Genomic DNA, 18,315 nt, shown 5'->3' on the forward strand with positions numbered 1-18,315 from the left:
CTATGGTCGCCCAGACCTCATTCGCATTGTGTTGTGCCCTATGGTCGCCTAGACCCCACTTGCATTGTGTTGTGCCCTATGGTCGCCCAGACCTCATTCGCATTGTGTTGTGCCCTATGGTCGCCCAGACCCCACTTGCATTGTGTTGTGCCCTATGGTCGCCCAGACCTCATTCGCATTGTGTTGTGCCCTATGGTCGCCTAGACCCCACTTGCATTGTGTTGTGCCCTATGGTCGCCCAGACCCCACTTGCATTGTGTTGTGCCCTATGGTCGCCTAGACCCCACTTGCATTGTGTTGTGCCCTATGGTCGCCCAGACCCCACTTGCATTGTGTAGTGCCCTATGGTCGCCCAGACCCCACTTGCATTGTGTTGTGCCCTATGGTCGCTTAGACCATACTTGCATTGTGTTGTGCCCTATGGTCGCCCAGACCCCACTTGCATTGTGTTGTGCCTTATGGTCGCCCAGACCTCATTCGCATTGTGTTGTGCCCTATGGTCGCCTAGACCCCACTTGCATTGTGTTGTGCCCTATGGTCGCCCAGACCCCACTTGCATTGTGTTGTGCCCTATGGTCGCCTAGACCCCACTTGCATTGTGTTGTGCCCTATGGTCGCCCAGACCCCACTTGCATTGTGTAGTGCCCTATGGTCGCCCAGACCCCACTTGCATTGTGTTGTGCCCTATGGTCGCCCAGACCCCACTTGTATTGTGTTGTGCCCTATGGTCGCCTAGACCTCATTCGCATTGTGTTGTGCCCTACCTATAACGCCTATGCCCCCTTCACGCCACTCCCCTGTACATTACCTTAGTCCCAGCATGCTACTCTGCCTGACTGCGATCATGTTCCCTTTCTGTGTCATGCAAAGTAACATACCCTGCACTGGCAACAGTTACCTAGCCTATAATAATGGTTTAGTCAGACCCGCCTGCCCAAGACACCACCCGATCACCTGCCCTACACCATTCCTGCCCACCACACCAGCCTTCCCCCCGGATACCAAGTCCGCCCTTCCCACCCATAGACATGCACACGTTCCGCATGTCGCAGCTAACACACACCTAGCTGTCTATAAGCAGAACCCCATCAACACGAGAGCATCTTGCCCTACCATTGACTACAACACCTCTACATTAGCTAACCCAACCAACTCCCGTAACACTACCCTCATCCCCTCCGATCGGAATTCTAGACTTGGCGCCAGAACCCACCACAGACCTAGCAAAGGCCCTACCAAATCACTCAATAAGATCAACCCTCACACTGTAACACCCATCAACACTATCCATCCCAGTCTTAAAGGAGCTCTCCTAAATGTCAGATCATTAGTCGCCCATGCCTCAGAAGTCGCTGACATTATTCTAACAAACAACCTGGACTTCCTTGCGGTAACCGAAACATGGCTGCACGATGCTGCAGGTCCATCTCTTACCCTAGCCATACCTGATAACTACACCATCCTTAGAGCAGATAGACCGAACGCTCGAGGTGGCGGCGTAGCTATCATCTTTAAGTCCACGCTTGACATCAGACTATCCTCTGCTCCCCCACTCAAATCCTGTGAACACATTACAGTCAAATTTCAAACCTCCCCTAAAAGTACTATTACGCTGCACTTAATTTACCGACCCCCGGGCCCTCCTGGCTCATTTGAGGAAGACATCACTTCACTAGTTGCTGAAAGCTCCAAACCATCAGCACAATTGATTATACTCGGAGACTTTAACCTTGGGTTTAACGACCCCCTAGACACCCCAGCCACTGCCCTGGCCATGGCATTAGAGGAGCATGGCCTCCAACAACTTTGCTCCAAACCCACCCACTCGAAAGGCAGAATCCTTGACTGGATAACTACCCTTAACTGCAACATTACTACGAAAGATCCCACACAACTTATGTGGACTGACCACCACCTCCTCCCGTTTGACATTCTTACCAGCAACTCAGCACATAAAAGGCCTATCATGGCACCTGCCTGCCCTACTAGGAAAAAGAGCAATATCACAGCGGAAGCCCTAATACCTCTGGTGATCCCTACTTTAAACGCACTACCCGCCACAACGGACTTGAACCAACTGGTCAACGCCTACAATGAGTCCATGGCCAAAGCCATTGACATCATTGCCCCACTGAAACTGCGCAAAGGAATACCCAAAGCGCACCTGAACACATGGTTCACCCCGGAGCTGAAAACCCTGCGTCAACAAAAAAACAAACTTGAAGCACTCTGGAAATCAGTGCCTTCTATAAATAACAGAACCAATCTCACCAACATCTCCACCCTCTACAAAAATGAGATTATACGGGCCAAGAAAGAATCTCTCAATACTAGGATCTCCCAGGCAAGCTCCAGTACTAAGGAGCTCTTTAACATACTAAAGGAATTAGAAAACCCCATTACCCCCACTGACTCTTGCACTAAGGATAAACCCTGGTGCACAGGGATCCAGAATGCCCTAGCTAACAAAATCTCAGGGCTCCAAACTAAAATCAACAACAAACGACAACAACTCACTCTCGATCCCACCTCCTTCCCCACGCCCCCTCCACCTACTGCCACTAGTTCAGGCTTCACCTTCAAAAAGGTATCCATATTGGAGGTTCAGAAAATTATAGCATCCCTTAAACCATCGAATTGCAAGGGGGACAGCTGCCCTGCACAGATCATAAAAGATGCAGCTAGGGATCTCTCCCCATTTATCACCAAATTAATAAACCTGTCCTTCGCCAACAACATGGTCCCCAGCAATCTGAAACAGTCCTGGGTCCTACCGCTACTAAAAAAAACTACTCTCAACCCTGACATCCCCACGAATTACAGACCCATTACCACCGTCCCATTCCTACTAAAAATCTTGGATAGAGTGGCTTATTTACAAATCCAGGACTACCTTGAGGCCAATCACCTACTAGGAACTCGCCAATCTGGCTTTCGACCACAACACGGGACAGAAACGGCCCTTGTTGATCTCAAATGCCAGATAGACGAACTCAAAGACAAAAACAAGGCTGCCATCCTTCTACTCCTTGACCTCTCCGCTGCCTTTGACCTGGTCGACCATAAAATCCTGTGCAACCATTTGTCTCTGGCAGCACACTTCTCCCACTCTGCAGTCACATGGATCCAATCTTTCCTGGACAACAGAACCATGCGGGTCTTCTCCCCCCTAGCAGCGGCTGACCCCATCCCCATCACCTGCGGTGTCCCACAAGGATCCTGTGTCTCACCTACCCTTTACAATATTTTCACCAAGCCCTTATTCGACAAGCTAGACAATCTGGGTGTCACCTATACTAACTACGCAGATGACACCCAGATACTCCTTACCCTATCAGGCAACTACAACAAGGACGCCAAATGGATCAATGAAGTCTTTTCCATCATTCAGGCATGGATGGCCACACATGGCCTATGCCTGAATGATGACAAGACTGAATTGCTTCTTGTCGGCTCACCGAACACTATCAGTAAACTCTGTCCCGGCTACACTAGCTTCACTATTGACGGTAACACCATACCCACTGCCAAGAGCGTAAAAACCCTCGGTTTCTACCTAGACACGAACATCAACCTAGCTAAACAAATCAACATGACCGCCTCAGCCACTGCCTACACCGGTAAACTAATCAGGGCCTGCAGACCACTGATCTCCCCTAGCAACTGTCTCATCCTAGCCAGAGCACTCATTCAATCTAAACTGGATTACTGTAATAGCCTCTATGTAGGTGCCAACAAAACAGTAATCAATAAATTGCAAGTTTTACAAAATAACGCACTCCGTGCCGCCCTCAATATTCCTAGAAGGGAACACATCTCCGCCACCAGAACTGCCTGCAAATGGTTGTCCATCCAACAGAAAATTGACTTGAAAACCTTATGCCTTACTTACAAAGCCCTCAATCATCTTGCCCCACCCTACCTCTCGAACAAATTTACACTAAGACAGAACACTAGAACCACCAGATCGTCCAACTCATTACAACTAACAGTTCCCAAATACTCCCTCAAAAGAGCTGGAGGATCCAGCTTCCCAACTTTGGCATCACAACTCTGGAATTCCATCCCTCTGGATATTAAATCTACACCTACTTTCCAACCCTTCAGAACTAAGGTCATTTCCTGGTTAACCAACAAATAACTGTCCTACCACATATGTATGCACTCCGATTGTCCAATTTTATGTATATTGTTTGAATACTATTATCTATGCCCTATCAATACTGTACTATTGTCTTTTACCTGTAACCTGATGTTCAAAGCGCATATATACCCCCGGGTCAAGAGCGCTATATAAATAAATAAACAAACAAACAAACATAAGACTCAAGACAAGGGGCAAGTAAGAATTGTGATTATAGAATAGTGAGGAAAACAAAGGCATTCACACAGGAGCTAGCTACAACAGTACACCACACCTAATAATCACTGGAAATAAATGCAGAAGTGCAAGGGAAAACATGGAATGGATTCCAATAGAAAATAAGGAGCAGGAGCAGGGAAAACAATATTACAAAAGGCAAACTTCTCCCACCCCTCCAAGGAATAAAGGCAGGAAGCTAAATCTATGAAGGGAAAGACTAAGGCATCAACCTTTTCAGTAGCAAAGGACAGCACCAAAGAAAAAGAGAACACAGGCAAATTGGGCTGCATCAAAGGGGAAAGCACTGAGAAAGGCTGCCTGCAGACAGAGGAAGACAGAAAGGGAAATCTAGGAAGCAGAAATCAATTAAGCACATAAATTAGAAATCCAGGGCAGAGGAACAAGAAACAGGAACTAGGAACCAGGCACAAAAACTAGGAACCAGGAACAAGGGACCAGTCACAACAGGAACACTGCAACAATGACCAGCGCTGGACTGAAGTAAACTGAGGCTTTCAAAGCTCCTTAACGAGCACGCCCCTCAGGTGTGCCGCGTGCTGCACCTGAAGCCACAGGTGTTGCCTATCCTCCACCCAACCTCGTCCTGCAAGGGAGGAGGTGAGGCAGAGAGACAGGCATTCTGGGAAGCATAGTCATTAGATTAACGTAGCATGCTGGCTGCCAAAAACCTGGAATGGATCCGGAAGGGAAGCAACTTGGAAAATAAGGTTTTAGCGCTCCCAATTCATCACAGCACTGTAGCATAAGGTTCGGAGGGAAAGTCCAGTAGGGGATAAACCCCAAATCATGCCCCCAAGTGGTGGGAACGGGAGCGAGCCGTGACAGTATACCCCCTCCCACGGCCTTTTTCGGGCACCCGCCACCCGCACGAGAAATCTTCTTTTCATGATGGGAGTGCCTTTTCTTTGGAGGTGGCACTGATGGAAATGGTGGCCTATGTGCAAAGGCAGATGGACTGGAATGCATAGAATCAGGCTGCAGTCTAGAAAAGTCATAGGCAGGCGTCTGGTGAGGAAGATATTCAAGGGTCGAAGAAAGGCATGAAGGACTTGCAGGATCTGAAGCCGAGTTGGAAGGCTCAGGAAACTCGGTCACTGGAAGCGGACATGCGGGAGGCTTCAGGAAATGTTCATGTTCAGCAATTAAAGAAGGTGGCGGCAGAGGTAGAGGTTTGGATTTTCTTCTGTCATCCATCTGGGAAAAGGCTTGTGGTTGAAAGTGATTAAGGTTTGCCTGCACCTGTTCTACTCCTTGGAGGCCTGGAAGTCCAATGGGTTGTACGAGGCTGGTACTCCTGGTGACAGTTGTGTAGCCACTTTGTTGCACGTGGGATATGACAGCAGGGACATTTCGCGTACTGATAGAAGTGATAGACGCAGTACTTGGTACATCAGGCACAGTCGCAGCAGGAGCAATAACAGGCACATCTTGAACTGCCGCAGTCATTCCCTTTCTTTGGCTGCTAGCACTCGACTGGTGCTTCTTGGCGGAATTCTGTTGCATAAGTCCTGCAGGTAATACGCCGGTCTGCATCACTCCCTGTGTATACCCAGGTGAGTGGTTCTGACCCATCACTTCGGCCAACTTGATGACTCTGAAGCGGGAGCTGGTAAAAGTCCCAAACTCTGATGCTGCATATTCAGGAGGCTCTGATGCTAAAGTGGAGCAGTTGGGAGAATCGTCTTGTATAAAAGGCAGGCATTCTGGTGATCCCCCTGCAGCATAAGAAAGGCATGCTGGACGTTCATCGGCTGTAAATGGTTGGGATTCAGGAGGACTCTCTGGAGCGGTAGAAAATACAGCAGGATCTGATGGTGTAGACAGGTATACCTCTGATATTGGAAGCGAGGCTAAGCAGGATACCAGTGTCTCATGAACTGAAGGCAAACAAACAGTAGGCTCTGGGACTGAAGACATGCACTTATGATGGACTACCGGAGGCTCTCTGGCTGAAGGATGATCTTCTGGATGAGTCACTGTAGCTGAAGACAGGCAGGCCAGAGGAAACTTTGAGGCTGAAGGCATGCAAGTTGGAGCAATCTCGGTAGCTGAATCCAAACCTGTCAGGGTCTTTGGGACTGACCACGTGCATGGTGGAGGCTCTTGAGTAAATGGCAGACATGGCAGCGGTTTATTGATTGAAGACACGTGTGCCAAAGATGACTGCAGGGCTGTGGATTGGATCATAGAAGAGTCAATCTTTGTAGGGGGACAAACAGAAATCTCAGAAGTTGACAGACACATTTGTGGCTCAGGAATGTTGGGCACCTTTAGGGCAGTAGACTCCTTGGCACCAGTAGCCAAAGACTGGGCTGTACCCTTGCAGTCCCTTTCCTTAGTGGGTGACTCAGAGTCTCTTCCTTTGTAGAAGTCAAAATCAACCAGAGGAATCACCATAGTAAAGTCTCTGTTAATCAGGATTTCATCAATTGTCCATTCCTCTGTCTTGGCTTCTGAAAGTGGCAGATTAACAATCAACAGTTCAGGAATCGCCTGCCGAGTCTTTGGTTCTGTATACTGTAGAATGAGTCCATCAGAACATGAATGCTGTACTGTCTCTGACTTTTCGTTGTGATCAGAGTTGACAGAAGGAAGAGTGAACCCAGAGGTAACATCGTTTTCCACATCAGCTTGAACCTCTACTTCAATCTCAGCAGCTGGATCAAGAGCAGGGTCTAAGCCTACTGTAGTGACTGAATCTGTGTATGCCACCATTGTGGATTGTGTTTGAAAATCAGAAGCTTGTATGTGTGCTAGCTCAGGATTATGACGAGCTGCTACACTGGAAACCTTAGGTAAAGGAGTTTCTAGTAAATCTTCAGCTAACTGCAATCCCGGACAAACAGCAGGACAATTGTCAGAAACTGTGCCCAGATTAAGCGCTGTGCTAGAAGAAAGACTTTCACTCCCAATAGGTCTTACATATTGACAAATATCAGGGTTTACCGAAGTCTCTGCACTCAGGGGCTGAACAGTGTTCACTTCATCAACATCAACAGATAAAGTCTGAGGTGTGTTCAGTAAAGACTGCAAGGTCTTATTCTCCTCTTGTAAAGAAATGAATTCTTGTCTTAACTCCTCAAGCTTAGCTTTTAGCATGCCCTGCATTAACTGTACATCACTATCAGTAGGCACAGGGGGAGGCATGGTGGCATCAAGGCTGGATCCTGCCCTAGCAATCTGGATGTTCACTGATTGTACATTGTCATCTACTGCTTGCAGGTTCTGTGATTTATACTTTCTCTTACCAACTTGATCTGTGTTCCCCTTAAGCAAACTATTGACCTCAGACCTCTTGGCATTAGGGACTACAGTATGTACTTGTGCAAAGGAGTATGCTTTAGACTGAGGGTAGAAAACGGAGGTTATGCAAGGGACCCCTCCATTCTTTATCTTTGTATCATGAAACTGTTCAATCTGAGGTGAAGCACAACTGGAATCATGGGGTTCAACTACAGAGGTACTCTTGTGTAATAAGCCTAACAGTGTGTTGTTTTCTGCTGCTAAGGCTTGTGCTGACATAGAATCTGGGTCAGAATGAAAGACAGAACTAGGATCAGGCAATGTAAGATGGGCCATCCTGTGGGAAAAATACTCTGCACGTAAATGTCCATTAGTGACCAGGAGTTCATTTAAGTCAGGACTAGTGATTTGATTGTCACAGGTAAATGTAGGGGAAGCTTTCTGTACAAACTTGTTAGAGGCCTTGCTGCCTTTCTTTCTTAAACTTGCCATATTCAATGGGAATATTTGGCTGGTCATTCTGTCAGGATTAATCAGGTGAGTGCAAAGGCAGCGAATATGGCAAGGGAAATGTGCACAAAATCACACAGTGAATAACCTTGAATCAAACTACGTGCACACAAGAACCAAGACTCATGTATACTAAACCCAGGAGTGCAGATTGAGTGAAACAATAATACAAATATATGAAAAGGGATGTGGGGTAAGCACTTAGAACCTCCTTATGACTGAAAGGAAAGTCAGCAAACTCCTTACCCACTTTGCTATTACAGATACTGCCAGCGCTAAACCCACGTAGAGGGCAAGCAAGGACAGGATCTGTGAGCTGACACTCTTGATGATATAGAAATAAAGAACTTAAAAACAGTACTCACGGGGACTGGAAATACCACTAGAATGTCAGTGAGCCCACGAACCCTGTTGATCAAACAGGGACCCAGAAGGCTATAACAGCAATGGGTGGAGGATAACTAAATACATAAGACTCAAGACAAGGGGCAAGTAAGAATTGTGATTATAGAATAGTGAGGAAAACAAAGGCATTCACACAGGAGCTAGCTACAACAGTACACCACACCTAATAATCAATGGAAATAAATGCAGAAGTGCAAGGGAAAACATGGAATGGATTCCAATAGAAAATAAGGAGCAGGAGCAGGGAAAACGATATTACAAAAGGCAAACTTCTCCCACCCCTCCAAGGAATAAAGGCAGGAAGCTAAATCTATAAAGGGACAGACTAAGGCATCAACCTTTTCAGTAGCAAAGGACAGCATCAAAGAAAAAGAGAACACAGGCAAATTGGGCTGCATCAAAGGGGAAAGCACTGAGAAAGGCTGCCTGCAGACAGAGGAAGACAGAAAGGGAAATCTAGGAAGCAGAAATCAATTAAGCACATAAATTAGAAATCCAGGGCAGAGGAACAAGAAACAGGAACTAGGAACCAGGCACAAGAACTAGGAACCAGGAACAAGGGACCAGTCACAACAGGAACACTGCAACAATGACCAGCGCTGGACTGAAGTAAACTGAGGCTTTTAAAGCTCCTTAACGAGCACACCCCTCAGGTGTGCCGCCTGCTGCACCTGCAGCCACAGGTGTTGCCTATCCTCCACCCAACCTTGTCCTGCAAGGGAGGAGGTGAGGCAGAGAGCCAGGCATTCTGGGAAGCATAGTCATTAGATTAACGTAGCATGCTGGCTGCCAAAAACCTGGAATAGATCCGGAAGGGAAGTAACTTGGAAAATAAGGTTTAATCGCTCCCAATTCATCACAGCACTGTAGCATAAGGTTCAGAGGGAAATTCCAGTAGGGGATGAACCCCAAATCATGCCCCCAAGTGGTGGGAACGGGAGCGAAGGGAGCGAGCCGTGACACCAGGTTATAATTGACAGATGTTAATAGTCCTGGTGTGCTAGGCCAAAAAATATATATTCATCATGAATAAACTAGAGATCTTAGAGTTGCGTGCACTTTGTAGACTACATCTTCGGAGTCTCCTATGAAATTGATATGATATATTAGTAAGGGGTAAATGCTAATTCACTGACAAGATCAAGCAAAGATATTAATGTGCACAATTGTATTCATTATTTATATACACAATGCATGATAAAACCTTCGATGAATTCTGAAGTCTATCTGCAAGAAGAGTCAATTTGGACAGTTCAATAAATGTATTTATTTATTTTTTTATTTAGTTGATTTAATCAAATTAATGATTTTTACAAAACATTGTAGAAGAAGAAGAAGAAGAAGAAACTGTATATCAAAACTGTATATTGACAAAAAGAAGCTGCATAGCAAAGGAAGAGGAAGAGATTCATGTGAAGGACGATCAGTGTTTTCAAAATGTAACAGAAGAGAACCAAGGAAACCAAGAAGAAAAAGTTTTTGCAGAAGTCGTTTCAGCAAACAGCGCTCTAGTGGCTAAGTTTGTTGTTTGAGAAGTGGTTTAGATTTCATAAAGATAGAATAATCTTAAGAGTCTGTGTTGTGGCGATTGTCCAAGTGTTCCTTTCTCCGCTCATTAAGCGGCTCCACCACAGTTCCTCTTCCTTAGTATATGATGCCGAAAGGTGTGGTAGTAGGAATTTCTCGCCTATTTCTCTCGTTCCTGGACATTTTAGGAGCAAGTGGCGTATGGTTTCCACCTTTGTGTCATTCTTACAGAAGCGGCATGTGTCTGAATTACTCTTTCCTCTGAGTTTTAAGATCTTGTTGGTTTCTAGTAAATTTAGACGTGCTTTCAAGAACAAGTTTCTGGCTGCTTTGCTGGGGAACTTGCTCAGATAGTTTGGAACAGTGTTCAATTTACTTTGATGGGGTGGAAGATGACTGACTGATTTTGCTTTTGCTGCATTGTCCAAGGTTTTAATCCAGTCGAGCTCGCCCATTTTTCTTTTTATTTTCGTCGGATTACAGATGAGGTCTTGCTCTGAGGAGTGAATTTCCAGTAGTTTTGTTTGCACGCTGTTTCCCAAGATTTTAAGACACTACAACGTGCGGCCAGGGTTTCAGTACATATGATGGCTAACAGGTGCGGGCAGTCCGGGAGCAGCGTCTTCCTATAAAGCATCATGGATTTTCTCTCCGTAGTCCCTTCCAGGGAGAGAAGGCCTAGCTCTCTTCTGATGAGTGGGGCAGATGTTGAATTCGGGAGGCCTAGTACCATGCGCCAGAAATAGCCCTCTAACTTCAGCCACAAATGCACTGGCGTGTGAGGAAGAGCTTCTGCTGCGTAGGTGAGTGACGGAACCACCTTTGCACGGTAACATTTGATCATTGGTAGCAAGGAGAAACATCCAAATTTCTTATCCAGAGCGCGGGCTTGTGCTGCTAGTTTCTTTGCTTTGTTCATTAAGCAGCTCTGGAGGGTTGCGTTTATACTGGAACAGTCCAGTGTTACTCCCAAGTATTTGAAGCTCGAGACTTTTTCTATTGCAACCCCCTCCAGGTACCAGGATAGTTTTCTTGTGGTCATTTGGTTTTTTCCATGATCATGATTTTAGTTTTGGAAACGTTGATGGTTAAGTCATTTGCTTGGGTATAAGCGGCCAAGTTATCAAGCTGGCGCTGGAGGCCAATCGGGGTCATGTCCATTAGAATTAAATCATCCACGTATAGTAGCCTTGTGGTTTTTTGCTTCCCCATTGACGGTGGAAAGGAGCGAATAGGTAGTTCGGAGTCCTTGAAATCGCCTAGATAAGCAATAAAGAGGGCCGGGCCTAATGGGCAGCCCTGTTTCACTCCTCTACCAACTGGAATTTCTGCCGATAACAAGCCGGTTTGATTTAGCCTCACACGCTGCTTGGTGTCTTGGTGTAGTGCTTGAATCAGTTGAAGAAATTCTGTAGGGCATTTCCAAAGACTCAGTTTTCCCCACAGTTTCTCTCTATTTACTTGATCAAAAGCTTGCACCAGATCTATGAATGCCAGGAACACTCTCGGGCCTCCTACGAGGACTTTGCTTTTTAGGGCGCTGAGGAACATGATGTTTGTCGCCGTGCCGTTGTTTTTAGTAAATCCTGTTTGAAACGGGTCGGCGCACTCTGCGTTTCTTGCCCATCGCTGAAAGTGTTGCAGTAGGAGTGAGCCAAAGACCTTGCCGACAGTGTCTAGAAGTGCTATAGGACGGTAATTTTTTGGGTCTTCTTTGCGCCCTTTTTTAAAAATGGGCACTACAATTGATGTGGTCCATGAAGACGGAATTCGCCTGGCCTTTTCACATCGTTTGAAAATTTCACTAATCAGCGTGGCCCATTCTTTTGGATGTTGTTTGAGGTCAAGGTTAGTAATTCCATCCAGGCCAGGGGCTCTCGAAGGTTTAAGTCTTTGGAGAACTTTGGTGATCGCTGCTTCTTTGCTCATATCTACCCATGGCTCCTGTTTAGTACTGGTCGCCGGAGGGCTTGAGGCTGTGGGCGTCTGGAACAAGTTTGAGTAAAAGTTCATCCAGTCTGTTTCACAGATCGGGTTTATTGTTGATTCCTCTAAAGGAGCAGATGTTGATCTGAGGAGGGACCAGAACTCTCACGGATGATGACCGCAGACCAACTTCAGCATGGCTTCCGCGTCTTGTTGGTATAGGTGAATCCGATGTTGTCTGATCCAAGATTTGTAGATTCGCTGGACCCGATTGAAGCTTGCTTGGTTTTCTGCCGAGGGAAAAACGCGCAGTTTTCTTCTCACTTTCCTCACTAGGCGCCTTTTCACGACCAATTCTTTGCTGTACTCATGTGTAGCAGGTTTGTTTCTCCGTCTGGAGCCATTGGATTGAGAACTGAATGGCACCAGGAGAGGTTGATAGTCTGGTAGTTGCGGGTTGTTCTGTTGACCAGGCTCGCTTCCTTTATTTAAGTAATGGTACTTTATCTTCAGAATGGAAGCTGCCGATAGTTTTAGGCGATTTTGTTGGTTATTTGGCTCCACTTGAGCAGACATGTATGAATTGTGAGTCGGACTAGTCTTCCATTTCAGGACCAGAAAGTTGTGATCGCTCGCGGTGGACTTCAGTACTTCAAACGAGATGGTTAAAGGTGCCAGATATCTGCTGATGAAAATGTGATCAATGTCCGCATGAGAGTTGCCTCTTTCCCAGGTTGGTGGCCTCTTTTCTCTAGAGAATAGGTCGTTGGCACAGAGCAAGTCTCTGGACGACATCAGGGACAGCCACGTTGCTCCACGTTTGCTTCTGGGTGATGAGGAAGGAGGAGGAATACCAGTCGTTTCTTGTGGGGACCAAGCGGCATTTAGGTCGCCGCAAATTATCAACAGGGCCTCTGGACAATTCACAAGAGCTTCATCAATAGTCTCTCCAGTCAAAGCAAGGAAGGACGAATCACTCATGGCTACAGGGTTCCAGTAAACATTGATGATAATTAAGGGCTGCATTCGTTTTTATTTTGCTGGCATTGTATATCATTATGACCTTTTGCTATGCCCACAAAACTAAAATATTGATTTCTTAATATTTCATATAGAACAGCACCTCTGCTCTTTCACTTGTCCACAATATTCAGTATTGAATTTTAGTCTGTTTATTAATATTCAGATATATCCAAATGCATATGTTCTGAATATATTATCAAATAAATGCTCTAATATCTTTTGATTCTTCTTTTTATCCTCTTTATATTCATATTTTTAATCGTTTGTGTATATGCTTTTTATCCACGTTCTCCTCATTGTTTTCATGAACGTAATCAGTCACCTCGTATTGCTCCATTTGTTTTCATGTTTTTAATAATTTGTTGTTTTCATTATCCTCGTTATCCTCTACACGTGTTTTGCTACTTCAGGAGGAATGCTGTTAAACACATTGAACAGTACAAATTGACTTTTCTTTCTCTTCTTGGAGCTACACTTCCGAATTCATCATATGTTTTATCATGCACTGTGTGTATACATTAGGCACGCAGTTTTCATGAATGAAAAAGTGCATATAAATATCCTTTGATGTTGTCAGTGTATTAGCATTTCTCTATTATTCCTATATAATACATATTGTAGTCCACCATGATGGTTATGAGTCAACAGTTTGCTATCTAAAACCACATTACTTGTGAACAATTTATCAAATGCATGGTAAACATACAGTTTATGCTCCATTTTCAAACCTGCTGCCCTTCATTGCTTTATTTTTGGAGTGCTTTTCATTATGGAGAACAAACGTGAGGATGATGTTTGAGAAAATCTTCTAAACAGCTAAAATGACTGTAGGACATTTTCCATTATTTCTTGAGCTGGTCTATGCCAGCCCCGTGTAAATAAATCCAACTCTCCTTTTCCTGCTACCCACAAAATGAAACATTCTGGCCAAAACTGTTAGACTACGTGGTCTTATCTGTATTAAACAAAGAGCTTTCCCAAGCACATGTCTCCCTTGTTGACCCTCATGAATGAGAGGTAGTTTCAGTTTCGGCCTGATTCACAAAGATTTGAACTGGGGCGATGGTTTTCCTGTGATCATCTCCGATTTGCACCTGCTACTTTACACCTGATCCACAGAAGCCTAAAACCGGAGCAAATCTGGAGATGCCTGGCGCATCTCTTAGATGCCATTGAGTGCAACTTTGTGAGTTGCATTTCCATGTGAGCATCTCAAACATTTTCCAGGTTGTGTTAATAGATTGGGTGATTGAATAAACCTACATAGCACACCATACCCCATGGCCAAGGGAGTCTTCTGAACATTAATTAGGTATATCAAACAGTGCCAAGTGGTTGTTCCCTATTTCCACACTTTCACTCGGGTTTTGTGGGCTAATGGTTATGAAAAGCGACCATAGTAAAACTTGGTGGTAATGTTGCATGCCTGGTTAAACAGAAGGGGCAGAACCTTGCCTGAGGATACTTGGGACCCATATAACACTTGATATATTTGGTAGCGCAAGTACTATATATTTGCAGTCAGTGAAACGACAATGTTTATAGTTGTTCTAACTAGTATCATTACAAGTGAGTTTCTTTGAATAAAGAAGTCTGTTTTGTTCTTTTTTCTGAAGCTTCAAGTCAGCTTTTTCTGGGTGCAGCGTTCAGTAGAGCATCTTCTTGATAACACAGGTCTGAGCTAGTCTTGCTTGTTCCATACATAAAAGTCAAAGCAGACACATGCTTTGCCCTATCAGGCTTTTTTAAGGCTTATGTTGTAAACCTAAGACATAAGTCATGAACACAAATGTCTTTATAAGTTATTGTGCTTGCACCTAAAATGAATCGGTATCGGCCCAAAATGCCGTAAAAAAAATGCTGAATGCGTGACTACTGCGCATTCAGCGGCATACAATTCCTGAATCCCATTACACCGAATAAGGGGCGTGGGGCTTTCGGGGGTGTCCACTGCTCCCCTTGTTCTGTGTAATGGGCACTGGGGCTGCAGGGGTTTCCCCCGGTTCCATTACATGGATAGCGGGGGCGGGGAATAAAGCAAAGAAATTAAAGAAAAAAGGCTCCTGCAGCGCCAGTTGCGACCCACGTTAGTGGAAGGTAACTGATGCTGCATGGATAGAGGGGATTCGGCGGCAGCAAGGTAATTAGGGAGGGAAAGGAGGTAAGTTGGTATGGGCAAGCTGGCAAAAGTGATTACATCTCGCCGTTTTTGTGTTCATCTTTATTCTTGTCTGCATTTTCGGCGGTGCAGTGATCACATAGATCCAGTTCAGTCTCTACTTGCTTGATTAGAAACTGCCTGGCTGTCACTTTGCTTTCATTGACAAAGTCAGCGAGGGAGACCTTTTTTACTACAAATGGGTGTTTGTTGCCACAATGCAAAAAACTCTTCTGTCCTTGTCCACTCAGGATTCGCACTGCTTGGTGGCACCCACTCGTCTGCAGGACAGTACAGTGGATACATGGATTAGTAGATGGAGGCCCTTCACAAATGCAGCCACGAAAAACTCTTGACTTATGGGGCCATGGGATGGAGCCAGGTGCATTGGTGACCTATTTTAAGTACACGTTATCAAATTGTCCTCAACACATTCAATCCCTGTGTCTTCATCATCAGTACATGTGCTATGTGAGATTTGCACATCCAACATTTGCTCTCTTTAGGACCGAGTGCAAATTCATGTTGAGATGTCATGTGATGCTTTTTAGCTCTGTTACGGAGGATACATTTTCTAATAAGGTTAGTAGTGCAGAAGTTGCATGCTAGAGAACAGGTCCTTTATTGCCTCTTTTCTTGACTCCTTGTCTATTTTGGGTCATGCAACAGGGGTACGACCGAAGTCCAGTCTGAGGCACAGCCCCCTCCATCCCATTTGCCCAGGAAGCGTGACGGGCTGCCAGTTACTATGCAGGGGACTATAATATGTCCAGCTCCAACATATTAGGGGGAGGTTCACTGAACTGTGTATTGAGCACCCAAAACCACTGCTCACTTACAATGAGAATCTGACTAGTGGAAGTGTTTTTCACTTAAAATGATATTGCTCTGCACAAGAATTGAGGATTCACCCACACACGAATCTGCCTGCATATTGTACACATGTTTGAGCAGAAAACATCTATTTGTGTTGGTTAAGTTAATTTTGGGAGACCGCTTGAATCATTAATTATTTTACTTGTGCTTATATTGATAACTAAAAATTAGCTGATCGAATGATCTTTTAGTAGGGATTCACCTGAACGGAGAGATTCTCAGAAATTAGGCCTGCGGACAGCCGAGAAGTTGCTGAAAGAGTTTCACCCCCGCACAACGGAAGGACAGGATCAACTCAAGATGCTCCAGAACTACTGTTTGATGGCCACCAAGGAGAAATATCACGTTGAGGCTGCCCTGAACTCTTTTACAGAGATAGCCACAGCTGAGGTAAGCAGGGTTCAATAGGGAATTTCATAATGGCTCAAATGTATTCAGCACGCTCAAGAGTTTGAAGCGGACAGCCATCGGTGAGGGCTTCTGTATTGCTACACAAAACAAGCTGCAATACCCAAAAACAAGAGGGGCGGTGCAGTTTATTGGTAAAAACATCTTTGAAAATAATCCTGCTTTGAATGTAAAATTTCACTCATTGACAAAATTCTGAATGTAAATATCATGACATATTTGGTGATGTTGTGCTGCAACCAGTCCTGCCTTAGCATATTCATTGCTGGTTTTGTTATGTTAAGGCACTTGTATAGTGTAGGTGAAAAAGAGGTCAGTCGATTGGTAGAAAGGCGCTATATCTGTCCTGCGAGATGGATCCTGCAGCGCAAGCTTTTGCACAAGGTAGAAGTGTTTCCTATGTGGTAATAGCAGGTGTCACGTGTGGCGATCAGGGATGTGCTCTGATCATGGTATCGCTGCTATGCATAAGAGGCAAACAGGTTGGGTTTCAGCATTAATGCAAGGGCATCCATATGTTTTTCATGTTTACCTGTGTTTGGAAGGAGAGAGGGTCTTCCCTCCCCCAAGGTGATACCGAACAAGAACTAGATGCTAATAGAGCAAATCCAGGCAGCAGGGGGTGCACATAAAGGGGACTGCGCGATCACCTTGGTGCATGCATTACAAGCTATATGGTAGATGCGGGTGTGAACGCCATCTTGGCCATCTGCAGCCATCTAAGAAGTTAGGCCCAAGCACGACAAACAGTATTTTGTGTGTTAGTATTAGGCCCCTTGCATGAGCGCGAACACCACCCCCACCCTGACCAGGTCTGAGAGATCCACAACCTCCTCCATTGTTCAGCAAGTTACAGGCCCTCATGATCTGGGAAGAATGTGCCCTGCAAGGTCATGAGAAGGGAGCAGAACGCCTCTTGGCAGGACCATCCCATGGAGCAGGTAGCAAGGCCGGCCTGCCCCCAACGATCCCCACATGAGAAATACAGCTTTGCCATGCTTTCATCCCATGACCCCCGCATGCCATAGAACCATCCAAACCCAGACCACCGACCATAAAACGTTTACACCCCTCAATCGATCACTAAGAGAAGAAGGTAAGGCTATCGCACCATCAGGAATGGATCATGTGATTTGTGCAGCAAGGTGCAGGGTGGCATCAGAATTATAGCCAAAAAACAATGTTGGAGGACCTTGGAGTTGCTAATCTGTCTGGGAATTAGTGAAGTGTGTGTGAGCTAGTGGAACATCGGCTCTCCCCCAAGCCCATCCCTGTATCTGCCAGGTGCATTGTTACAATCATAAGAATACCATTGTGTGTCAGAGTAGCTAATTCATTGTTAGGTCAGTTCACTGCGGATGATGAGCCCAGCAGCACCCACGTGAACAAACATGGACAGATGGAGATGGACCACTGGATGGCATTCCATATGGATCAGGCCCTACATCTATAGGCCTCCTCCAATCCGTATTGCAGAATTGTACTATATATGATTAGGTCGCTAGTAACGCTGTTTGTGCTTATAATGTACCACACATGCCAACAGACCTCAGAACGTTCAGCGGCAGCAGAGTTCTTTGCTGAAGCATTCCTGATTTTGTAGAAATAAATACTTGTTATCCTCGCAAGAGTGTCGTGGGCCTTTTTCCCTAACGGGCTGTACTTTTTTCTGTTGTGAGCGTGCAGCGGCGTACCTTCACCTGTAATCATGTTTTCATGGATACTAGGACATTAGGACATTGGCCATATTTGGCATCCATAAAACTGTGTGTCTAAGATTGATGGGTCAGGCATGGACAGTTAATATGTATACAGGCCACAGGAATATTAATGCTGTTTCCAGGGTTCAGGGGAG

The 18,315-nt window shown here is 45.4% G+C and overlaps 1 protein-coding gene across 2 annotated transcripts in view; it reads left to right on the forward strand.

The window, feature by feature from the left end:
• Positions 1-18,315, forward strand: part of TTC21A (tetratricopeptide repeat domain 21A) — a 1,029,691-nt gene that overhangs the window by 920,332 nt on the left and 91,044 nt on the right. Inside the window, exon 25 of one of the 2 annotated variants that reach the window (XM_069647746.1) lies at positions 16,244-16,442. In XM_069647746.1, the coding sequence (XP_069503847.1) occupies positions 16,244-16,442 (199 nt within the window). The remainder of the gene's footprint in view (positions 1-16,243; positions 16,443-18,315) is intronic. The other variant, XM_069647747.1, reaches the window with a different exon arrangement.

Source organism: Ambystoma mexicanum, chromosome 2q, assembly GCF_040938575.1.
Source record: "Ambystoma mexicanum isolate Mex_15411 chromosome 2q, UKY_AmexF1_1, whole genome shotgun sequence".
NCBI classification, from domain to species: Eukaryota; Metazoa; Chordata; class Amphibia; order Caudata; family Ambystomatidae; genus Ambystoma; species Ambystoma mexicanum.